Source organism: Nicotiana tomentosiformis, chromosome 1, assembly GCF_000390325.3.
Source record: "Nicotiana tomentosiformis chromosome 1, ASM39032v3, whole genome shotgun sequence".
Taxonomy (NCBI): Eukaryota; Viridiplantae; Streptophyta; class Magnoliopsida; order Solanales; family Solanaceae; genus Nicotiana; species Nicotiana tomentosiformis.
In genome coordinates, this window is record NC_090812.1 from 83,722,296 (window position 1) to 83,747,790 (window position 25,495).

General features: G+C 38.6%; 4 protein-coding genes across 7 annotated transcripts in view; 3 read left to right on the forward strand and 1 right to left on the reverse strand.

Annotated features, from left to right (window-relative positions):
• Positions 1-25,495, forward strand: part of LOC104101101 (expansin-like A2) — a 169,559-nt gene that overhangs the window by 66,769 nt on the left and 77,295 nt on the right. Inside the window, exon 1 of one of the 3 annotated variants that reach the window (XM_070186393.1) lies at positions 15,047-15,052. The exons of the other annotated variants lie outside the window; for them this stretch is intronic. The gene's annotated coding sequence lies outside the window, so the exon portion shown is untranslated. Of the gene's footprint in view, positions 1-15,046; positions 15,053-25,495 lie in introns of those variants that run through there. 3 annotated transcript variants of the gene reach the window in all.
• LOC104103623 (probable serine/threonine-protein kinase SIS8) lies at positions 95-2,175 on the forward strand. Its single transcript, XM_009611536.3, has 3 exons — positions 95-460; positions 597-773; positions 1,701-2,175. The coding sequence occupies exons 1-3, from the start codon at positions 420-422 to the stop codon at positions 1,825-1,827; spliced, it is 345 nt and encodes a 114-aa protein (XP_009609831.3). The 5' UTR covers positions 95-419; the 3' UTR covers positions 1,828-2,175.
• On the forward strand, positions 2,641-24,953 carry LOC138899716 (peptidyl-prolyl cis-trans isomerase FKBP17-2, chloroplastic-like). 2 transcript variants are annotated; one of them, XM_070186407.1, is made up of 3 exons: positions 2,641-3,056; positions 3,171-3,215; positions 6,561-6,738. In XM_070186407.1, exons 1-3 carry the CDS (start codon positions 2,671-2,673, stop codon positions 6,580-6,582), a joined length of 453 nt encoding a protein of 150 aa, XP_070042508.1. In that variant the 5' UTR covers positions 2,641-2,670; the 3' UTR covers positions 6,583-6,738. The 2 variants fall into 2 exon arrangements, with proteins under 2 accessions (XP_070042508.1, XP_070042512.1); XM_070186411.1 differs by lacking the exon at positions 6,561-6,738 and adding an exon at positions 24,932-24,953 and having other exon boundaries at positions 2,642-3,056.
• Positions 6,852-10,365, reverse strand: LOC104087724 (lysine histidine transporter-like 8). Its single transcript, XM_009592279.4, has 5 exons — positions 9,663-10,365; positions 9,424-9,560; positions 8,465-8,895; positions 7,662-7,793; positions 6,852-7,541 (listed from the first exon to the last, which is right to left on the reverse strand). The coding sequence occupies exons 1-5, from the start codon at positions 10,214-10,216 to the stop codon at positions 7,053-7,055; spliced, it is 1,743 nt and encodes a 580-aa protein (XP_009590574.1). The 5' UTR covers positions 10,217-10,365; the 3' UTR covers positions 6,852-7,052.

The following is a 25,495-nucleotide window of genomic DNA, read 5'->3' on the forward strand; positions in this document are numbered from 1 at the left end:
TTCCTTCGGTGTTGATATCGAAATTACTTCTTCGATGGCAAACATCTCTTTTACTGCCGGTTGTTCAAGAGTTTTGATGGTAGAAAATTAACACTTGCAAGACGTTGGTCTTTGTTAGAATACTAGGGTATGGACTGTTGTATAGCACTTGTTTACGGTGAGTCTTCCCACATTAGTAAATTTTTACTTTTATAAAAAATACTAGGTAATGGAACTGCTGCTTTTGTGAAGTTTCTCTCAATTAAAGTTATTCATGTATTACGTATAATTTGGTACAATTCGGCAAGTTTCTGCATCATGATTCTCTGCAAGAGTTTGATGCATTATAATTTATACATTTGACTCTTGTTGCTGGCTTTACTCGGTCCTTCTGCATCAACTACCAATCTGCTGCATCTTTTTGTTTTCAGGCCGAGTGGATGGCCCCAGAAGTGCTGAGAAATGAGCCTTCAAATGAAAAGTATGTATTAAAACCATATTACCCTATTCAAAGTGTTAATAAAGATGTATTAATTGAAACAAAAACATATAAGGCAAGAATCAGAACAATCCTACAAATGGTTGTTGATGTTGTGCCATGATATCATGCCGTACAGATGTGATGTATATAGCTACGGTGTCATACTATGGGAGCTCTGTACTCTGCAGCAGCCATGGGGAGGAATGAACCCCATGCAAGTTGTTGGTGCAGTTGGATTTCAGCATCGCCGTCTTGACATACCAGATGACATGGATCCTGCTATTGCTGACATCATCAGAAAATGCTGGCAAACGTGAGAACATTTTATCTTTCAGTCATTCGGCCCCTATTTGAGCTTCCTTCGCTATCTTTTACTCATTTCTTTATCATATGGTTGTCGGTGGTAGACCAGTAACCAAGGCACGTAGGTGACCCTTACAGTGCTGGTAGGGCAATGCCCGAATGTTCAGTGCTTCTGTTAATATCTACACAGTGACACTTGTACCATCTTGGTACCTTTTAATAAAATCTTACCTTATCAAAAAAAAAATATCTACACAGTAACACAGTTATAAAGAGCAAGGGTGCTTGGTCATTGACTCGTTGTAAATTGACCTCAAAAGTGTCAATGTACATGGCTGGGTTTACTACTTTAGTACTTTTAGATAATGTAATGGTTGGAGTCCCTTCTTTTAAAGTCAACCAAGGAGATCATAGTTGTATAACCTACTATATGAAATCAATTAAGTAATTTGATGACTCTTTCTAAAAGAGAATACCTGAAAATCCTGCACCCAAGGGTGTAGCGGCTTAAAAGAGCGTACGACCATGGCATGCAGGAAGCCATTTCTAATTCGTCCAAATACATTGTGGGGCCTAGTGATCAATGAAATGGGTGCAAACCTTGGAAATCAGGTTCAAATCCCTGCAGAGACAAAAAACACTAGGTGATTTCTTCCCATTTGTCAAAGCCTTGGCGGGCATAGTTACCTGGTATGGTACCTGTGCTGGGGGTAGTAAAACCAGGTGGAATATGTGAAGTGTATACAAGTTTTCCTGGACACCACTCTTATAAGAAAGAGAGAAAAAAAGATGGAGTGAGTCACTTATAGATGACGTCGGTACCAAAGCACCAGGCATGACAAAATACAGTACATGCTGTGTGCGGATACAAGGTCATCTTCGGTTTTGCTGGTGTAAAAATCTTATATATTTTTTTGCTTTTCCTGCTTATGTGCAGAGATCCAAAGTTACGGCCTTCATTTGGTGAGATTATGGCTGCTTTGAAACCACTGCAAAAGCCTATAAACAGTTCACAAGTACCAAAACCACTGGCGAACAGAGGTCAAGAAAAGGGCCGGTCATAAACAAACTTGGGTGATCCAGCAGCACAACAGGTTTAGGACAGAAGGAAAACGGAATTTTTATCTTTTATTGGAAATGAAGACATGTTCATATTTGCTCAACCAGAAATTGAAGGAAGCCAAAGGATCTGTCAACAGACATATACTTCATATTGAGTCAATTGTGATTCTTTTTTCCTGCTTTTGTTTTCTGGCAGTTGTCAACCCACAGTCCTCAAAGTTGTGTATTTTCTCTCATGTATATTCATTTTAGGGATCTCGTTGTAATTACAGAGTGATTGAGAATATTTTCCAAATTCTTCATACTGAAGCCGAAAGAAAAGCAATGAAATTGAGATGCTTGATTATCCAGTGGCAGAAGCAGAGATGTTACTATGTTCTTTTTGTTTTTAAAAAATAAAATAAAAATCATGTTCTTTTTTGTTTCCCTTTTGATTTAAAATTTAGTTAATCATCAATTGTTAATTTACCCTGTTGATGTGTTGATGATTTGGCCACTTAGAGTTTCCAAACCTTTCAAGCCGGAGAATGCTTCAAGGGTGTGGCGTAGTTGTCAATGAAATATGATGATATTTACGGAAAGTAAAGGTTCAAATTTCAAAAGATAAAAAATGATAGATGTTTTTCTCTATCTGCCTAAGCTTGGTCGCAAAGTTACCCGGTACTTTCGTTGAAAAGAAATAATAGATATCCAATGGAATATTCGAGACGTTCACAAGTTGATCCGGACAAAAAGAAAAAAATGAGGCATGTAAGGATAAGGTAGGGACCATATACTACTGAATGCAGTTTAAGTCATTACAAATATCAGCTAGTCTTATCATATGCTCATATCATATCCAAAAAATGGCAACCTTCTTTGGATCACCACCATTTGTGTCTCACCCAATTACCAGAACTAACTTCTCTTCATCCTCACAAACCCCTCCTCCTTCTCAGCCACCAAATCAACCTCCACAACCACAAACTCCACCACCATCTCAAAATCTAAGTGCAACTTCTTCAGAGCCTCCATCACCTGCCCCAGCAGCTAATGTGCAGCAGCAAAAGCCTAGTAGTAAACCTGCCCGCCTATCGACAACTGCAGAATCTACTGATTGGATTGCCTCTTCCTTAACAAGGAGATTTGGCCTTGGTGCTGGACTTGCTTGGGCTGGTTTTCTTGCTTTTGGTGTTGTTTCTGAGCAAATCAAGACTCGCCTTGAAGTGTCTCAACAAGAAACAAATACAAGGTAAAATTACATCATATGTAATTCCGCATTTTATTTGTTTCATATGCTTTCTTCTCTATATAATCATCCATATCTAATCTAAAAAAATTAACTCCTCTATTATCTAATCGTCAGGGTTGTCGAGAAAGAAGAAGAAGTGGTCTTGCCCAATGGGATAAGGTACTTGACATGGTTTCCTATTTTCTCATCATACAATATGCCTTTATAATCACATAATAGTAAAGTCGCAAAACTAATTTGTTACAGTAAAATAATTGAACTTCTTCACCCACTATAACTTCAAAAATCACCAAAAAAAAATTAAGCATATAAATAACTGAACTTTACGCACTATAATAGTAAAGTAATTACTATAACAACAAAACTTACCCGTCAAGATGACTTTATTATAATAATGAGTAAAGTTTACTATTATAGTACGTGAAATTAACCTGATACTCTTGACAGTAGTTCTAATTGCCCGTAGATTGTCTCCATCCCCCCTGGGACTGGGAATTTTAGAACTTGGTGAAGAGTTGAGGGTACTGCCCTCATGTGGTGGATCCATGGCCTTCCGAGAAAGGCGTTGTACCTCATGTCCCCTTCGATTACATAAAACTTGGCTTCTCGTAGGATTCTGGTGGTATTGACCGGTACCATTATCTCTCCTTTGATAGTTTTACATGCCATGTTGAACTTGTTTAGGACTCGGACTGCTGGCACGATCCTGTCTTGTAGACCGAGTTGTTCTACGACCTTCGACCGAATAATATTGGCCGAGCTACCTGGATCAATTAACGCACTTTTAATTCTAGTTTTATTTACGAGTATAGATATTACCAACAAATCATTGTGAGGTTGTATGATCCATTTCGCATCCTCGTCGCTGAAGGATAAGACTCCTTCCAGTATATAATCTCGAGTTCGTTTCTCCCTGGTGATGGAGATTCTAGTGTGTTTCAACATTGGCTCATGTGGGATATCGACTCCACCGATGACAATATTAATTATGTGTAGAGGTTCGGTATCTCCCTGTTCCGTTTGTCAATTTGAATCCCTGTTCCTTAAATGATTCTTGGTCTGAAAATTGCTCAAGAACTCTCGAAGGTACCCGTTGTTGAATAGTCTGGCTACTTCTTCTCTCAGTTGTCGACAATCTTCCGTTCTATGACCGTGAGTTCCATGATATTTGTATACTTGGTTGGGATCTCTTTGAGCTGGATCTGATTGCAGAGGTCGAGGCCATTTGGTATCCTTGATTCACCCGATGGGTGATACGATGGCAGCTGCGTTGATATTAAAGTTGTATTCTGATAGCCTTGGCGCTTCTTTATGCCCGGTGGGCCTGTCAAAACCATTTTTGGTCATTAGCCCCTGGTTGTTTCGACCTTGGTCATTTCTTCTTTCATTTCTTATGGGGTTCCGCACGGACCCACTATTCCTCTGCTCTCTATTATAGGGTCGATATCGATCCCTGTTTAATCCAGCTTCATGATTGATGTCCCTCTTGGCTCTATCGAGAGTCCCGACGGGATATATAGACTCCGAAGATTCCCCAAGTTGATCATCTTCGACTCTAATTTTCGATTGATACCGATCGTGTACATCGGCCTAGGTAACGACAGAGTATTCTATCAGGTTTTGCTTTAATTGCTGCGAAGCCACCGAGCTTCAAATATTGAGTCCCTGAGTGAAAGCCTGAACAACCTAATCATCAGCGACCGGCGGCAGATTCATTCGTTCCATTTGAAAACGGGACATGAAGTCCCTGAGCATCTCGTTTTCCTTATGTTTGACTTTGAAAAGGTCTAATTTCCTGGTTTCGACCTTGATGGCACCGGCATGTGCTTTTACAAAAGAGTCTTCAAGCATAGAAAATGAGTCAATAGAATTAGGAGGTAAGTTGTGATACCATATCATGGCTCCCTTCGACAGGGTCTTCCCAAATGTTTTCAGCAAAACATACTCGATTTCGTCGTCTTCCAAGTTGTTTCCTTTGATGGCAAATGTATAAGAGGTCACATGCTCGTTTGGATCAGTTGTACTTATGTATTTGGGGCATACAAAATTTCTTGGTGATTGGTTTTTGGGCCGCGCTTGGAGGAAAAAGTTTTTGCACGAACTTCCTGGAATCAAATCCCTTCAATATCGGGGGCACTCCTGGGATTTGATCTACCCTGAAATTATATGTTTCGACCTTTTTATCGTTCGCTTCGATCTTCTTTTCCCATGATTCTACCTACTTTGTCAGCTCCTCGAGTATTTTTATAATTTCGGAACTAGTCCCCGACTCTCGTTCATTCAATCTTATCACGGGCAGTTCCGTTCTGCGAGTGACTTCTTGGGGAGGATCAGGTTCAACCCTGCTCGATGCTTTAGTTTGGCTCTGCAACTGAGCTATCACCACATGTTGCGCTTGCAGCATTTCGAAGATCATGCATAGGCTGATCCCGTCTTCTTCAATATTTTGTGTGTTTCGAGCTGTCGATCGGGCTCCACCACGGACGTTATTTTCAGGGTCGGTAGACAAGTTTGCTTCGATGGATACATGCAAATTTACATCAATCGGATTCGCAGTCCGAATTCCAACGACATCAGCGAGTGGCCCTATGTTACCAGACAACATGTTGTTATTCTCACCTTGATGACCAGACTCGTTGTCGATGTGTAGAGGTGCTAATTGAGAATTTGTCATTTTTAACCTGAAATCATAGACACTTCAAAGAGCAAGTGTAAAGCAGTGTGTGTTATGGAGATTTATATCAAATAATCACTATTATCCTCAGCCCCACGATGGGCGCCAAATATTTTACCCTTAAAATCGGATAATAATTGAATTTATACGTGGTTATAAGGATATGTGATCTAATTTGATACAAAGCGAGAAATTATCATATTTAATATGGAAGAATAAATAGAAAAATCAATGCAAACTACACAAACTAAACAACTTAAGCCTCGCAAGGTTAACTTTCTTCGAATTTAGGAGTGATATTATTGGAGCCAAATCAATATGAACAAGGCTGGAGAATACAGTACATCGTCCTTTTTTGTATATTCCAATATGTCTAATGAATTACTCAGTTCCCTTTATATATCTAGGGAGATAAAGCTTTTAAGTCATTATTTTATAAGGAATTATGTAGACCATTGTCTCCCTTTTTGACTTAATCCCGTAATTTTCGTCCAATGATTGGTTAATGGCGAGAATCAAGGATCCTTATCGGTTGAGTTGGCAAAGCTTTTTCCCGAGGCCGTTAGAAGCAGGATCGGTCGTGCCTTCGATAAACTCGAGGGCAAATCTGATGGTCTTGTCGAACTTCGAACCTCGACATCGAGCGCGGTCACATCTGTAACTTCGATCTCTTACAGATGTGCTAAGCCTGGTCTATCGTTCCAGATGCTTGATCAAGCATCGAGCTCGATTCTACCCGTATACAATTACTTTTAAGAATTTAAACAACAAGCAGACAATTTCACCAAAGTCTTCTTCTCTGATAATTTTTTTTTTACTTTTATTTCAAGAATCGGGACGATCATGAAATGACAGAGCCTTGCTTAATGGGTTGTGATATATCTGGCTTATAGGCTAATTTCTGCAATTAGCCTTAATGTTATTTTTCCATACACATTGTAATTTCATATTTCATATACATTGATCACTACACCAGCCTATGAGTTAGGTCGGCTATTAACCAGTTAATGATGTTGATTTTTTTCGTCATAATCATGTCCATGAATTTTGCATTTGAAGTTTGGACCTATTTTCAAACAAAAACTGCTTTTGTGGAGGCAAAGTATTCAAACCCGTCCACGTGGAATAAAGATCTTCTCACCAACTTATTATTCCTTTAATTTCCATAAAGAATTACAAAAAATCTACCAACTCAAAGTAACAACAAATTAAATTCTTCTTTAGACCTATCCCCAACCAACCTTTTGAATATTTCACCAAGTTGGCAAGTATGTTCATACTAGTAACAGTTTTCTCCACACTTTTTTGTTGTAGAAAACTAGTCACTGAGGATTGAAGAAGCTAATTTTAACACCAGTGTCAATGACAACATACAAACCAGCAGCAACCAAGATCCCACTTAAGCCCATTCCCAATAGACCAAGTCCCCAATTTACCCACCAACTTAAAGAATATTTGTGGGGTTTCTTGACTTTAAGCCACATGAAACATGGATAAGCAAAAGTAACAGGCAGTGCAATTCCTCCAATAAGCCCAGCAAAACTACCCAAGAATGGAATTGCTACGGCTATAAAGAAGCACACGAATCCGAAAATTGCCCGGAATATCGAACGGAGCCACCACGGACATGCTTTTTTGCTCCTAGTTGTGTACGCTGATTCCATATCATCAAACATTGGCATTCCATAGATTTGAAAGGAACTCACCGCGTTTATTATCACAAAAATACTTATCAGAGCTAACACTGATCGTGAAACGTCTTGGCTATGGAATGCAAACAATGCAGTTAACATGCTCCCATTTGCTGGAATCTGAAATAAAATTGTGCGAGATGAAATATTATGATTCTTTTCGATTATTTAAAAGTTAATTACAAGTACGTGTTGTATCGTAATTTAAAAAAGAGTTGACAGGGGGGAGGAGAGCCATACCAAATGACCGTAAGCCCAGTAGCCACCAATTGCTAGTGGGAATAAGCACATTGCTATGAGTAAATATGAGAATTGCACACCCCTCCACATAGGCACACGCGATGGGTGCTTCTCACTTGAAGGCATTGTGGCCTGCGTACATCCAACAACAAAAAAATTATCTATTAAAGTCACAACCAAAATTATCTATTTATTTTTTAATTGCTAGATTTAATTTAATTTTTTTAATCAAAAGTTGGTGACAACTATCAAAGTGTCCGACTAAAAAGGTCAGCGAAAGTCAAAGTCAACAACAAACTTGTTCTGTTTGCATTTCAATATGGAGGTACCTAACTACATGTAGTAAAAATGTATTCTTACTATTACGACGACTTTTAGGCTTAATTAGGTGACCTCTTCAATCCTATTCAACAATCAATTTTTAATCTTCAATTATTATTTTTTTATTTTATCTTCTGTCAACTAATAGTATTATAAAAGAATTTTTTCATATCCGACCACCAAACAAATAACTGCATGTAACTGTCTTAAAAAGTAAGATCATTGGTATACAAATAATAAGACAAATTGCTTTCCATAACAAGTTAAATTGCGTTGATATATTAAATTTATTCATAGTATATAAGCTAAATATAGTATCATTTTCGTGTTCAACTCTAACGAGAAAACTGAAGTTTGTCTTTTCAAGATAGAGTGTTAAACAAAACAAGCTTTTGTGTTTCCGTTCTTTCCTTTTTGTTAGAATTCAATGAAAAAAGCGTACTATAAGGAAAAGAAATGAAGGAAAGGAAGACGATAATTACCTGAATTTCAAGTATGAGATTGTGGCCTCTGAAAGCAAAAGCAATAATACCAAGAGCATTAAGAAGATCAAAGATCCTAGCAACTTGAGTACCCTTCCTAACTGGATCATATGACACATTAGGAAGTCTACCCTCAGCAACTGAAACCGTCCATAATGCAGTACAATATCCAACGGCCGTAAGAGCACCAACTAAGGAAATTCCAGCAATAGAATTCAAGTTTGGCAACTGTGCTAAAACCACTGCAACACAAGTGAAAACCAAGTACCATTCCACCGTTGTTAATGGCTTGGGATTACTACATGTTGCTCCGCATAAAGTCTGATATAACAGCTTTGCTGTTGAACCTCCTATTATAATCAGCGCACAACATGTACCCGCTGAGAGATATCCGATAGGAAACGCTGCACATAGTTTGCCTAATTTGTCACCTGAACCAAAGCATAAAACAATTTAACGTCAAGAAAACTTTTCAACCTTCTAAGTACCTACTCCTTGTATTTAATTCATTATGTTGCAACAGAGGTGGCAAAATCAACCCATAATATAATTATAGTAACCCCACCCAAGTTTAAACGGGTTAGGATTATTATCAGCTTGTTAACTTGACCCAACTTTGAATCAGAAATGATCCATCAAACTATTAGATCAAACTGATTAAATTAGTGTAATCACCTGGGTCAAGAAGCAACTAAATCAAAAAAATCAAAATAAATTTAGAGACTGCACCTTAAGCTAATAATTTAGGAAACATATTCTAGATTTCAAAAATATCTTTGAAAAAGAAAAATAAAAAAGGACCGATAATTGGATCATTTGTGGGACAAGTACGTTATGACCCATTGTTTGACAAATTTTGACCCAACTTTTTTTAGCCCCAGCAAATTTTGGACGACTTAGGTCATGCCCCCTTTATTAATTTGATCCGTTTTAACCCAAGAATCTATATTGATGCTTACCGAATGTTGCGCATGCCAGTTGCAGGTATCTGCTGTAACGTATTCCTGTTTCATAATTTTCATGAAGTTGAACCATTAAATAGAGTGTGTAGAGCTGCCATACAAATGCTGCCGTTAAGCTAATGACACCCCAAGCCCTGCAACAATTACAAAAACACATCATATATTAGGTTAGTCAATCACTACATAGAAAATCTTTTAGACCAGGAGTTGGCATGTATGTATGTAAATAAAATTACCAGCCAAGGATAGTAAAGGCAACAGGTAAGACAAGAGCTTGAATACCAATCCCAGAACAAAGTGTATGAAACGCAGCGTAATATGCGTTTCCATTTCGTGACTCAGTGATGGGTAGCCAAGCATCCTGTGGGTCTAATCTTGTCATTTTAAGTGCCTTCCTAAGAGGACTTCCCAAAGGAGTGATGAAACGCGGCGTTAATCCTCGTGACCTTGGGGTTTTACTGGCTCGATTTGCAGCACTAGTGGCATGATCTCCCACGTTAAGTAACGGTGATCGAGAAAGTGATGGAGAGTGAAATTGTGAAGGAGGTAACGATACTATGGACGGCGTTTGTGCTACTGATGCCGTCCGTGGTGTTATCGGTAAAGATACTACGGACGGCGTTTGAGCTACCGACGCCGTCCGTGGAGTTATGGGTAAAGAGCCAAATTGGTCATCAAAATGAAACGTTGGAGCTACCGTTACCGTCCGTGGCGTTATAGGTAACGAGCTCGGTAAAGAGCTAGCTTCATCAAGATTAGTCATCTTTGTTTCTAAGGTCTCTCTACTCATGATAATATATATTAGTACTCTTTTTCTTCAAAAGAGCCTAACTAAGATAGCTCAGTTGCTTCTCAAGTTTGTGTAGGCTTAAAGTGCATGGGAAATGTGAAATGTGGATCCAGATACATATATAAGGACATCTCTAGCTGCTAGTATGGAATATCATTTGACCACAAGTGTCGATTGACAAATTGGCAATAAATATATGATTTTAAGAAACTAACCGAGCTCTAACAAGGAAGTAGCTAGGAACGCAGCCTGTGACAGTTTAACAAACTTGGCTGCTTTCCTTGTTTTGAATTCTTTAACATATGATTAAGAAATTTAGCAGACTTTTATTAAACCTTCTAATACTATTTTAAAAGACGGCAAGCGTCATATTAAAATAATTATTTTAGTTATATAAGTTGGCATAGCAAATATTTTAAAAAACAATTGTAGGTGTTTTTTCTTATATATAGTCTTTATTCCAAGTTGCCAATTTACGCTTACAATAAGCAATTACAGGTACGTAAATAGTTTTCAAGTAATATACAAATCTAATTTACGAATATGTTGATTTTGACTTGGACCTGGCCTACCGTTGAATGTGAAAGCTTAGGTTTGAGCAACTTGGTGGTAGTTGGTAAGCAAGCAAGCATCAGGACAATAATAACAAAACGTCCGATCCTTTACCTCTCTCAGCTAAGAGTTAAGAAAAATGACGAATCTCTGATAGAACGATTGCTGAATTGAAAGAAAAAAATAAAAAGCCAACCATGCTTGAAATTAACAAACAGATTTCTAATGCCTGCTGGCTGCCAGTTTGAAATATATAGTCCAAATTGTCCGATTCTTCGAATTGAATTACATTATTTCTGTCGGAGTTCAATTGTCTCAATAGTCTGGTCTTTATAATGCCTTACTAATATATTATCGATAATTTATTTTTTACATTCTAAGTTACATTTTTGGTTTAATAAAAGTTCTCAAAATTGTAAAACGCAATTTCAATTTGTCTCTTTATATATTTTTATTTAGAAGACATAAAAGAGAATAAAATAATTTTCCTATATTAACCCCCAAATATCAAATACAAACAATCGAATTAATTGTAGACTCTCCAAAAATGAAATGTGATAATAGTAGGAATAGCACAGCTGGGAATAGCTATTATCATAAAGTGGTTAAAGTTTGTATACGGGTAAAATCGGGCTCGATATTCGATCAAGCTTCCAATCTCCCTAATTAAAGCCAGGGTCGAAATATCCGTAATCGGGTAAAAGTTGAGCTCGAAGTTTGATCTTATGTCCAACACAATCAGCTAAGATCGAAATATGGTAATTAAGATCGGATCCAAAGTATTGCTAAAATTAATCATCGACACCACTATATTTGCCCTCGAGTTTATCAAAGTCATAGCCGATCCCGGTCATAATGGTCTCAAGGAATATGTAGCCAGCTTATCCGAAATTCTCGCAATTAACTGGATATTACGGCGAAAATCACGGAATATACCAAAAAAGGAACCAACGGTCAACTAATCAAGGACCTTTTTTACCTTTTATGGAATAGTAGAATAATACCTGAAAAGTAGGTTCCTCTAATATATGAAGGGGGCCTCACAATTCATAAAGACATTGTAACATACACTGATAAGCAATACATTCTCCAAGTTCTTACTCTTTGATATCTTTGTGTCAATAAAAGTGCATTCAACTCAAGGGTAGCTGATAAGTGGGGATTTTGACAACTTATTAGCGCCTTTTTGCTTTCGTTTCAGCCCAAAAGCGTTTAATTGTGTTCCCAAAAACTGATAAAATATGCTTAATTGCTGGAGTATTGAAAAATGAGCTACTAAGATGAAATCCAACTCAAGAAGGAGTGATCTGAACTCAAGAACAAAAACAGGCATAAAAGCTCAAAGTGCGGACCGCAGCATATCATCTGCGGCCGCAGATTGTGAAAGCAAGCTTATCAGAGACAAGTGCAAAGTGCGGTCCACACATGAAATGTGCGGCCGCAGAAGCTAAGCAAGATCAGAAGTTCCAATGGTTCTCATTTCAAGCTAAAAGGAAGTGCGGACCGCACAATTATTGTGCGGCCGCAGAAGATCAGTTGTGCAGCCGCAACTGCATTTGTGCGGTCCGCAAAAGAGCCATGTGCGGCCGCACTCAGAAATATGCGGACCGCAGAAAGAGAGAGATGCGGCCGCGATTCAGAATTGTGCGGCCGCAAAAGTCCAATCCTACCAAGCTGAAGAAAAGTGCGGACTGCACATGGAATTGTGCGGACGCAGAACCTCTGAAAGGGCAATTTTGTCCGAAAATTCCAGCACTGTATTAATAGAATAGTTTCATTTTTTATAGGGAAACTTTTGAAACGTTTGACATCAGCAACCGTTTATTTTGCTTCTTTTAGTAGTTTTAGCTATTTTTAGATTTTTTGAATATTAGTTTTATCATTTTAGTCATTAATATGGGTTTAATTATCACTTCTTCTTCTTCTTCTTCTTCTTCTTCTTCTTCTTCTTCTTCTTATTTAAGCATGAGTAGCTAGATTTTTACTAGGGTTGTGACCCAACCCTAGTGTGTGAACTTGATGGGTGTTTGATTTATTGCTTGTTTATGGTTGGGTGTTGATTATCTAGCCTTTTCTTGCTTTTAATTGAAGATTTAATGGTTACAAATATTATTTCATGCCTAATTGACTGGGTCTCTACTTGAGAACGAGAGATTGATAAACCCAATTAAAGGGTTGAATCTAGATATAGTAAAAACCGACTTGAGCTTATTATCAACTACTTTGTTCAATACCCATTTGGACTTGAGAAAGCCAAATTGGGCAAAATCACTCTCTGATCGAGAGACATTGAGTGAGTATTTGAGTATTGATAGCTATAATACACCCCGACTAATAAAATAAGCTTTAAGGCTTACAACCCATTAAGCGAACTCCTAGATGAATGTCATAGTCCTAGGCCTTTTATATCATTTGAAAAATGACCAAAAACAATTTCCTAGTTTAAATTCTTAGTTTGTAATCTTAGTTTAAATTTAGACCTAGAAACAACCCAAGTTTGTGGAAGTGCAATTTGAGATAATTCAAGCTCATACACTATAATATATATTCCTAAGACCCATTCATAGCTCCCTGTGGAAAATCTACATCGACTCTTTGTTAGGTATTACTATTGCATCGGCCATTTTCATATCCTCAAATAGAGGAGTGAAATTGGACGATATAAGTTGCTTGCTTTCCTCAGCTGAAATTATCCAATTCATGTGGTTTGCAGTTAATTTATCGCTATTTATTTTAATTGCAATCTAATTTATCGCTTTGTATCAAGTTAATCTGCATATCCTTTAAACCACTAACAAATTCAATTGTTATTCGATTTTGAGGGTAAACTGTTTGGCGCCCACCATGTGGCTAAGGATAAAAATAATAATTTGATACAAATCATCATAACACACCCCATTTTACACTTGTTCTTTGAAGTGTTTCTGATTTCAGGTCATGGTCGAAATGTCAAACCCACAATCTGTCCCTCTAAACGTAAACACAGAGTCCGGCCACCACGGCAGGAACAACAATGCATCACTCGATTACGAGGCTGCACCGGTCGATCTTAGTAGAATTCCGGTGGTGGTTCCCATTGACGCCTGTTCGCATATGGCCATCGACGCAAACCAGCCAACTGACCCCGAAAATAGTGTGCGCAGGGAAGTGCATTTGATTGCCCAAAACACTCACGACGGCGAAAATAATGGGATCAACCTGCGTATGATCTTTGAAATGCTACAGGCTCAACAGACAGTGATAGCTCAATTGAAGAACCAAGGTCGAACACTGAGCGGGAATGAACCCGAGATCCCCCGAGAAGCCATACGCAGAAACGAACCAATCTCAGAAAAAATGAGCGAGAGTGACCCCGAAATCCTGAAATTACTCGAAGAATTGATGAAATGGATAGAAACAGGGGGGAAAAAATCGAAGCTAATGATAAAAAAGTGGAGACCTACAATTTCAGGGTCGACCAAATCCCAGGAGCACCCCCAATATTGAAGGGCCTGGATTCCAAGAAGTTTATTCAAAGGCCTTTTCCCCCGAGTGCAGCTCCGAAACCGATCCCCAAAAAGTTTCGAATGCCCGAAATCCCTAAGTACAATAGAACGACCGACACAAACGAGCATGTAACCTCTTACACATGCGCCATCAAAGGGAACGATTTGGAAGATGATGAGATCGAGTCTGTCTTGTTGAAAAAATTCAGAGAGTCTCTGTCAAATGGAGTTATGATATGGTACCACAACCTTCCTCCTAATTCTATTGACTCATTCGCTATGCTTGCATATTCCTTCGTAAAGGCACACGTCGGTGCTATAAAGGTCAAGACCAGGAAGTCAGACCTTTTCAAAGTAAAGCAGAAGGATAACGAGATGCTCAAAGAACTCGTTTCTCGATTCTAAATGGAACGGATGGATTTTCCCCCGGTTGCGAACGATTGGGCCGTTCAGGCTTTCACCCAAGGACTCAACATTCGAAGCTCATTGGCTTCACAACAGCTGAAATAGAACCTGGTAGAATATCCAGCCATTACTTGGACCGACGTCCATAATCAGTATCAATCAAAAATCAGGGTCGAGGATGACCAACTCGGGACCCCTTCCGGGTCCGTACACCTCGTCAAGATCACCGATCGAGTCAAGAGAGACACCGATCAGGAACCTAGATCAACCCGGGATCGGTATCAATCGTACAATAGAGACCGGAGAAGCAGTGGGTCAGGGCAAAACCTTATGAGAAACGAAAGAAGGAATGACCGACAACAGAACAACCGAAGACTCATGAGCAAAAACAAATTTGACAGACCCATGAAGCACCGAGGCTCTCCGAGTACAATTTTTGCATTGATGCCTCTACTATTGTGTTCACCATAGGACACATCAAAGATACCAAATGGCCTCGACCTTTGAAATCTGATCCAGACCAAATGGATCCTAACCTTATGTGCAAATATCATGGCACTCATGGGCACATAAAGGAAGATTGTCGACAATTGAGGGAAGAACTAGCCCGGTTGTTCAACAACGGGCATCTCCAAAAATTCCTCAGTGATCGGGCCAAGAGCCATTTTCGGAACATGGATTCTAATAAACGAAACGAACCAGAGAAGCCTCAGCACGTCATAAACATGATCATCAGTGGGTCGACATTCCCCAGGGACCGATATTGAAGCACATCAAACTTTCCATAACAAGGTAAAAACGAAATCGAGATTACCTACCGGAATGAACCTTGTCATTCAACAACAAAGATGTAGAAGCACTGGTAATATCGATACTCATAAATAAATATTGAATTAAATGTGTGTTGATTGATCCAGGTAGCTCGGCCAACATAATCAGATCGAGGGTCGTGGAACAACTCGGCCAATAAGGTCAGATCGTACCTGCAGTCCGAGTCCTAAACGGGTTCAATATGGCATGTGAGACTACTAAAGGGGAAATAACATTACCGTTTTGCCGGAACCATTCAGGAAACCAAGTTTTATGTAATCTAAGGGGACATGAGATACAACGCTTTGCTCGAAAGGCCATGGATTCAAACATGAGAGCAATACCCTCGACATTACATGTTACAACCCATGTTTTCGTATGTACGAGTACGTCGTAAGTCAATTGATGTACGCTCAGAAATGAAATCATATTTGAAAAATTTACAAAGTAAAATAATCATGTTACCTTGGAGGTTACAAATATTGAAGATCATGAACAACAAGTACAAAGATGGTTGGAAGGTTCAAAAGCTAAAGGAATTGAAAAACATAATGTTTCGTCGAAAATCGAAAAAATTGGGAATGTTATAGCATGTACTTTTAGAGTGAGACTAGGGTGTTTAACATGATAAGGAGGTTATGTTATAAGTTATTTTAGTCGTATGATATTCGTGTGTTATATTTTGAAGTCAAGCGAGTGGTGAAACAAAAGTCGATGAGAGTCATCACAAGTTACGTTCATAAGTTTTACTGAAACTTTGGGTCCAATGTAACTGACATTTTCTCCCAATATACGTAGAGTTATGGGGTGTTCCACCCATCAAATGAAATATCTATGAGTCTATTTTCTAACGCATTAAACCGTTTGTCAATACGACATTGGAGTAGAGAGATATGGGAGTTTTTCCGAGACTGCGCAGACTGTCACCTACTTGCTTAAACGAAAATCCAAAAATGGGCCTCTTCGGGTCGTCCAAAAATGGGCCAGTTTGGGTCATTCAGAGAGGCCATTTTAAAGGCCTATCCCCTTCATATATTAGGCTGATAATAGGGAAAAATAACCAGACTTAATCTCTGCAAATATCCTCCCAAAAATTTCCCACAAACCCCAATTGATTTTCTCTCCCTTTCAAGTTCTAATTGGAGGTAAAGCCTAGAGTTTGAAGAACCAAGATAGGAGCCGAGTTATCTAACAAATAAGGTAAGTTTACTGCTCTCTTTCATCCATTTTTTTCTGCTGTATATGAATAGTAAGTCGTTCTATATTTGTAAGAACTCACGGGACGGTGATCGGAAGCAGTGAGTTTGAGTTATTCACTTGTAGCGGACTGTTTTGTGGACTGTTTTATGGACTGTTTTGTGGTGCTGTTGGGCAGCGTGTTTTACTACTACTTTGTGAGAGTTTGGGAGGAGGAAGGGTGTGGAGAAACACCACATAAATTCAGGATGTTGGGCTGGTCGTTCATCATAACAATTTCGGGTTGTTGACACTACTACGGTGGTCGTTTTGTGTATGAAGAGATTGGGGTGTGTTGGGCTGTTTTGTAGTATTGTGTGGTATGCATAAGGTTGGAAACTAATGTACATGTGTTGTTATTGTTGTTTTTGGTGTTGTGGTGTTATCTTGAATTTGGAGGAAGTAAGGATTATAGGGGAGATGCTGTCCGTTTTAATACAAAATAAGCTTGTCGTTCGTTGTGCGTTAGTTGTACCTTTCGTAACTTAATGATAGTATTATTATCGTTGTTGTAGATTAAGGTGAGAAGAGGAGAGTTCAAGTTGGTGATTGGAAAGATTGTGATAAGGTATGTTAAGGCTAAACCTTTCTTCATTTTGGCATGATCTCGTAACTACATGAGTTTGATAACGAGGCATAAAGAGAAGTTCGTATTCCTGAATTTATTCACATTATCCTAGTCTCAGAAGTTACAGTATTCTCCCTTATCGGGACTTCATATTGAGTTTAGTATTGTCTTATTTCATCTAAGAGAGCAGAGAGTATATATATATATATATATATATATATACAATGTTACAGTATTTTTTACCACCATCGAGCTATAATCGGTGGGCAGGCCCCTATTGGGCAACCTCTGATTAGATGGTAAGTTATATACCGAGCCTACTGTGGCCGAGCGCCTATGAGCGAGCCCAGAATGGCCGAGATACAGAGCCTAGTATGGTCGAGCGCCTAAGAGCGAGCCTACTACGGCATGGCAGTTACACATACCGAGTCTTATAGGGCCGGACAACTATTTTACATACTATATGGAGAGAGTTGAGTCAGTATCAACAGGTAAGCATATCTTGAGATTATTTTTGACTCCCAGTTACATTCAGTTATTATATCATCAATTCAGTTTCAGCTTTCAGTTATTATGTTGCCTTACATACTCAGTACATTATTTGTACTGACGTCCCTTTGCTGGGGACGCTGCATTTCACGCCTGCAGGTCCTAATAGATAGCTGGATAGACCTTCCCAGTAGACAGAGCCAAATATCAGCTTGGTTGGTAAGCTCCACTTCCCCGGAGTTACCAGGTCTAGACCTTGGAGTCTGTTTTATATATACAGGTTTGATGGGTAGGTCGAGGCCCTGTCCCGACCATGATACAGTTCAACTATCTCTAGAGGCTTGTAGACAAGTCCTGTATAGTTTGTATAATAGTAGATATTCACGGCGGCCTCGTCAGTCTGTACATTTATATATATATATATATATATATATATATATATATATATATATATATATATATATATGAGTTTTTGGGTATGTTTACCCCTTAGATGAGACAAACGATATTTTCAGATGATTCAGAATATGACCTCATCGGCCTTGGTTGAGGGTTATTCCTCTAGAGTTCACAGTTACAGAGTGGTACGCTCGGGCCGAGTATGGTACCGGGTGCCGGCCACGTCCCTTCAGGTTTGGAGCGTGACAAACTTGGTTTCAGAGCAGTTCTATCCTAGGGAGTCTACAAGCCGTGTCTAGTAGAGTCTTGTTTATGGGTATGTTGTGCACCACACTTATAAGCAGGAGGCTACAAGGCATTTAGGAGTTTGTTACCTTTCATTCAAATCCAAATCGTGCTATAGAGCTTAGTCATAAGAGTTTGAGTCAAAGCTTATGTTTGCCAATGATATAGCGATGCTTTCAATTAGAAAAATTATAGCTAGCTAAAGGTATAATACAACAGTAGGTAAAAGCATTAGTAGAGAGAGAATTCTTGACTACGTGGCCCTGTTTGAGACCCTATTAGATTGTGCTTACCATATGTGCGAATTTTCCATTTACCCTAAGACGGGAATATCTAACATACCCCGTGAATAGCAGGCCATGGGAGTATCATAAGGTAAAAGTATAAGTTTCAACATGTAACAGAAGCAAGGTGAAGAAGGGTACGAGGTACCTAGTTAATGAAGATTGTCCGAATTTCCACGTCAGGCAGAGAAATAAAAGGATTCTAAGTTACCTTCAACAGAAATAGAAGTATGTACAATTGGCCACACCCATCTCAGTTATGCCCTATGGGAGCTAACATATATTGTTTAAGAGAAGGATGGGATATCAAGATCCAACTTGGGTTAGAGTAATCCGAAATGGTGGATTGAGCCAGGGGAGCTAAAAGTTAAACAATGTTTTGTTGAAGTTTTCAGAATAATGCGATAAACAACAGTATTAGCAGAAGAATAAGAAGAGAGAAATGAAGTATTATGAGTAAGATGTGATAAATGGGTGATAACGATAAATCAAAATATGATATGATGACAGAGTCTATAGTCAAGTGGAAAAAAAAAATAAGAGGTGACAGGTCTTGAGACAATAAAAGAGTATAGGCCAAAAGTCATATTCTCATTTCGAGAAATGAGTTGGTGCGTCCAATGTGATTACAAAGACAAAACAATTTAGACCCCCAGAGTAATAGAAATTAGCATGGGCTAGTGAACAAGATAAATTGAACATCAATTAGGGATCAAATGAGGTAATGATAGTTGACATCAAGAGAATTTCAAATATCGCATTCCAGCAATAATACAATCGACAACAGAAGAATAACCTTTAAAGGTCACTCAGGAAGACGCTTCCCTAAAGCAAGAACTTTGAGCAAAGTTAATCTTAAGGGACTAAGTGTTCCAACTACACTAGGTATCTGATACCGTCGTGTGTAAGATATTCAATTATCCATGATACATAAAGGTTACTGCAAGGTAAGTAAGAGTCAATAAAGATGTGAAAAGACGTCGAAGATGAAGAGGTAAAATATTTATAAGTAAGTCTTCATAGCATTACATGTTAATACTCCCCTAAAGGGGAAAAGATGGTATAATATGGTATTAAGTCAGAGTTAAGTAGTTCAGGTAACTATGGAATAGTAAAGGAAGAATGCAGTAAATGGTAAAAGGAATGATATTGCATTTATTCAGATCCTACAGACATGATACGAGTCCAGAACATTATGCAAGCACGACGTCGGGGAGAGGCAGCAAGGGTTCCCACACCAGATGTTATTGATAAATAAGTGCGAATGAACACTTGATACATTAGGAGACAATGCAAAAGTTAAGTTAAGACAGAAGACATAATCCAAGAGAGGTTACCCAGAATGTACATATGAGCATGGACTGACAAGTAGTTAGTAGTTCATTCAGGAATGCAGAAAGAGCCTAGTCATGGCTAGACAAGATGTCTCAGATAAATCAGTAGATCATGAAAGATAAATGAAGTGAAACCCAGCATAGGAAATTCGGTCTCGTAGATACGACATCGTAATCCTTGAGGAATATTTTGATAGGAGTTGGGCAGTAAAAGGTACCATATAAGTGTTATGGAAATAAAAGAGAGAGTGCCACTGAGGAGATAATAAAAATTCGAGTGCAGAAGTAACCCTACGAGCATAAGGGCGCAGAGATAAGTAACTAAGGATAATTATTGGCGAGTCAGTACATCAAATCTTTCGTCGGGTATACGATGTAAAAAGCTCCCAGCTCTACAAGAGTCAGAGGGTCTTCCCTAAGTGCTACAACGAAAGACTAGCTGAGGAAATAAGGAAGAAGGCTTCAACATAAGCATAGTGACCTAAAGAAGAAATGATCTTGTTATAACAGTCTCACTACAATATTGTATACACTCCATAAGAAAGTGGCACCTATCATGGCTAATGAACGGGAAGTAAAAATCAAAAGAAATATTTGAGATCATATGAGTTGCACAAAATTCCAATAGGTGTTGCCACTAGGATAAGCCAAGTATTCATGCAATAAGTGGCAGAACGACCAAGAGAAGTAATTGCGCACTTTTAAAGAAAACTGAGAAGGCACGAAAGGAATTATTAAATCAATGACCCATAGTTAGTTATGTTATGACCGCACTTAATATTTCAGAGTATTATCCATGCAACATATATGTTGACATTCCTATAGCTATAGGAGACGCCGGTGTAAAGTTAAAACAAAAAGAATTGAGTCCACCTCACAGACAAAGGCTTGAATTGTTAGAAGATTATATTATGGATGTTCCATGACGTACACCAAAGGAGAAAGTAATAATACCCTGAGCAGCAGATCGGAAGATAGCATAAGCCTACTTAAAGGCTGGGAGAGAAGAAGAAACTAACGAGTTACATCAGCTAACTGAATTAGGAGTCTGAACATTACAAAATCACTCTTAAAATTAGAGGTACAAGAAAGATAGTACAACAGCCATATTATATAACGGCTCTACAATAAAGCTAGAAAAAAAAGTACCACCCTCATAAGGAGTAAGTATGAAGCTCCCACCGGATTGTGTACGCACTAGAGGTGCAAGTTTATAGTAGAGCTTCAAGAGGTGGAAGTGAATTCTACCTATGTGGAAGGGAGGTTATGAAAGAGACAGAAGATACAATGCGAGATTCAAAGCTAAGTAAGGTAAAGGTTAAGAAGGTACGAAATTCTCAAATGTAGAATGTTGTGAATAGTCCATACATCAGATCGCGGGCTAGAAGCGCCATGATTCAGTACCCACAAATGATAGTGGTGTTGTTAGGGACATATCTTCTAGCCTATAGTTTCCAAGTACCGAGAGGTCTAGTTAAGAGAGTAAATAAGAGTTAGAGACAATTTGATGTCCCGCTTGAAGTTCCTGAATAACATAAGGAAATGTATGGTGCTAGAAAGTTAATGGAAGGTTATGAGTACTATAAATAGATATATGTAGGTTGCAAGCTAAAGTATGGTACAGCAACAAGATTATTGAGAAGGTGACGAGAATAGGTAAGGCCTCAAAATTAAGCCCATAAAAACAAGAGAGCTGATGGTTTCCATAAGTTATAAAAAGAAAACTCAGTATAGCCTGAATGAACTCAGAGGAGACTAAGACTATGAGCAATTTGAAGAGATAAAATGTTGCCCTGGTAGTAGAATAATGGTGTAATTGTGATATATAAGAGGATAACGTTAAGGCCATTGATTGGTTAATGATTCAAAGAGAAGGGATCTCATGAATTGCATGAGATTAGTATACCCCTCATAAGAGGAATCACATTGGGATGCGATGAAATATAGTTATTGAAGTATAGTATCGTCCCTAGATGGATCAAGAAAATAACTTCAGATGTTTCCTGATGAGACGTGATCCCTAAGGACAATGTATTATGTAAGAGGTTTCAAGTTATCAATGGAGATTATAGATCCACATTAAGGTGAATCAACAATAGGCAGATAAAAGTTCCAAAGTATGAGATGATATCAGGCCTTCATTTTTAAGATGAATAGTAATGAGGATGAACTAAAGGACTTAGATTTATACATATAGGATAAGAAGCGAGAGGTAACATGGAGTTAGGTAGCAAACCTCGGCAATATAAACTGAAGTAAGTGTGATAGTGTAGTATAACCTACCTAGATGTAGTAAAGCCATAAGGATATATTTACATGGCTACAAAACAAGATATCGCAACAGTCGTAAGTTTGACAAATTACCAAGCGAAGAACTTTACTACACCTATATACACCGGGAGGAAAAACTTGTCATAGTTCTATATATGTTCCCAAAGTGAAGCCTAGAGATTGGCTAAAAGCTGGAGGAAAAGGAACAGAAGAGTCGCATAGGCTCACATACAAGGACAAAGTCGTACAAGATTCATGACAGAAGGTCGCAATAATTACGAGGTTAGAAGGATTCAGACCATAAGTCGTGGTGTCAGAAAGAGACCTAAAGGGGGGAATGCTCGGGCCTATGGATTTATTTATAGAACAGTTGCCTAGATGGAAAGGCCAGCAATAAATTATTTATGAGAGCTATAGGTTATGAGACTGATAAGTGCACCAGTCAACATTCGAGGACGAATGTTCTAAAGGGGGAAATGATGTTACAACCCATGTTTTCGTACGTACGAGTACGTCGTAAGTCAATTGATGTACGCTCAGAAATGAAATCATATTTGAAAAATTTACAAAGTAAAATAATCATGTTACCTTGGAGGTTACAAATATTGAAGATCATGAACAACAAGTACAAAGATGGTTGGAAGGTTCAAAAGCTAAAGGAATTGAAAAACATAATGTTTCGTCGAAAATCGAAAAAATTGGGAATGTTATAGCATGTACTTTTAGAGTGAGACCAGGGTGTTTAACATGATAAGGAAGTTATGTTATAAGTTATTTTAGTCGTATGATATTCGTGTGTTATATTTTGAAGTCAAGCGAGTGATGGAACAAAAGTCGATGAGAGTCATCACAAGTTACGTTCATAAGTTTTACTGAAACTTTGGGTCCAATGTAACTGACATTTTCTCCCAATATACGTAGAGTTATAGGGTGTTCCACCCATCAAATGAAATATCTATGAGTCTATTTTCCAACTCATTAAATCGTTTGTCAATACGATATTGGAGTAGAGAGATATGGGAGTTTTTCCGAGACTGCGCAGACTGTCACCTACTTGCTTAAACGAAAATCCAAAAATGGGCCTCTTCAGGTCGTCCAAAAATGGGCCTCTTCGGGTCATTCAGAGAGGCCATTTTAAAGGCCTATCCCCTTCATATATTAGGCTGATAATAGGAAAACATAAACAGACTTAATCTCTGCAAAAATCCTCCCAAAAATTTTCCACAAACCCCAATTGATTTTCTCTCCCTTTCAAGTTCTAATTGGAGGTAAAGCCTAGAGTTTGAAGAATCAAGATAGGAGCCGAGTTATCCAACAAATAAGGTAAGTTTACTGCTCTCTTTCATCCATTTTTTTCTGCTGTATATGAATAGTAAGTCGTTCTATATTTGTAAGAACTCACGGGACGGTGATCGGAAGCAGTGAGTTTGAGTTATTCACTTGTAGCGGACTGTTTTGTGGACTGTTTTATGGACTGTTTTGTGGTGCTGTTGGGCAGCGTGTTTTACTACTATTTTGTGAGAGTGTTGGAGGAGGAAGGGTGTGGAGAAACACCACATAAATTCAGGATGTTGGGCTGGTCGTTCATCGTAACAATTTCGGGTTGTTGACACTACTACGGTGGTCGTTTTGTGTATGAAGAGATTGGGGTGTGTTGGGCTGTTTTGTAGTATTGTGTGGTATGCATAAGGTTGGAAACTAATGTACATGTGTTGTTATTGTTGTTTTTGGTGTTGTGGTGTTATCTTGAATTTGGAGGAAGTAAGGATTATAGGGGAGATGCTGTCCGTTTTAATACAAAATAAGCTTGTCGTTCGTTGTGCGTTAGTTGTACCTTTCGTAACTTAATGATAGTATTATTATCGTTGTTGTAGATTAAGGTGAGAAGAGGAGAGTTCAAGTTGGTGATTGGAAAGATTGTGATAAGGTATGTTAAGGCTAAACCTTTCTTCATTTTGGCATGATCTCGTAACTACATAAGTTTGATAACGAGGCATAAAGAGAAGTTCGTATTCCTGAATTTATTCACATTATCCTAGTCTCAGAAGTTACAGTATTCTCCCTTATCGGGACTTCATATTGAGTTTAGTATTGTCTTATTTCATTTAAGAGAGCAGAGAGTATATATATATATATATATATATATATATATATATATATATATATATATACAATGTTACAATATTTTTTACCACCATCGAGCTATAATCGGTGGACAGGCACCTATTGGGCAACCTCTGATCAGATGGTAAGTTATATACCGAGCCTACTGTGGCCGGGCGCCTATGAGCGAGCCCAGAATGGCTGAGATACAGAGCCTAGTATGGCCGAGCACCTATGAGCGAGCTTACTACGGCATGGCAGTTACACATACCGAGCCTTATAGGGCCGGACAACTATTTTACATACTATATGGAGAGAGTTGAGTCAGTATCAACAGGTAAGCATATCTTGAGATTATTTTTGACTCCCAGTTACATTCAGTTATTATATCATCAGTTCAGTTTCTGCTTTCAGTTATTCTATTACCTTACATACTCAGTACATTATTTGTATTGACGTCCCTTTGCTGGGGACGCTGCATTTCATGCCTGCAGGTCCTAATAGACAGCTGGATAGACCTTCCCAGTAGACAGAGCCAAATATCAGCTTGGTTGGTAAGCTCTACTTCCCCGGAGTTACCAGGTCTAGACCTTGGAGTCTGTTTTATATATACAGGTTTGATGGGTAGGTCGAGGCCCTGTCCCGACCATGATACAGTTCAACTATCTCTAGAGGCTTGTAGACAAGTCCTGTATAGTTTGTATAACAGTAGATGTTCACGGCGACCTCGTCAGTCTGTACATATATATATATATATATATATATATATATATATATATATATGAGTTTTTGGGTATGTTTACCCCTTAGATGAGATAAACGATATTTTCAGATGATTCAGAATATGGCCTCATCGGCCTAGGTTGAGGGTTATTCCTCTAGAGTTCACAGTTACAGAGTGGTACGCTCGGGCCGAATATGGTACCGGGTGCCGGCCACGTCCCTTCAGGTTTTGGGCGTGACATTACACCAGGTGTTGAAATTCCTGATGCCCGAAGTAACCAAAACAGTATACGGGAACAACCGGCCGCAAGGGAAATGTTCGCAGTCGATGAGGT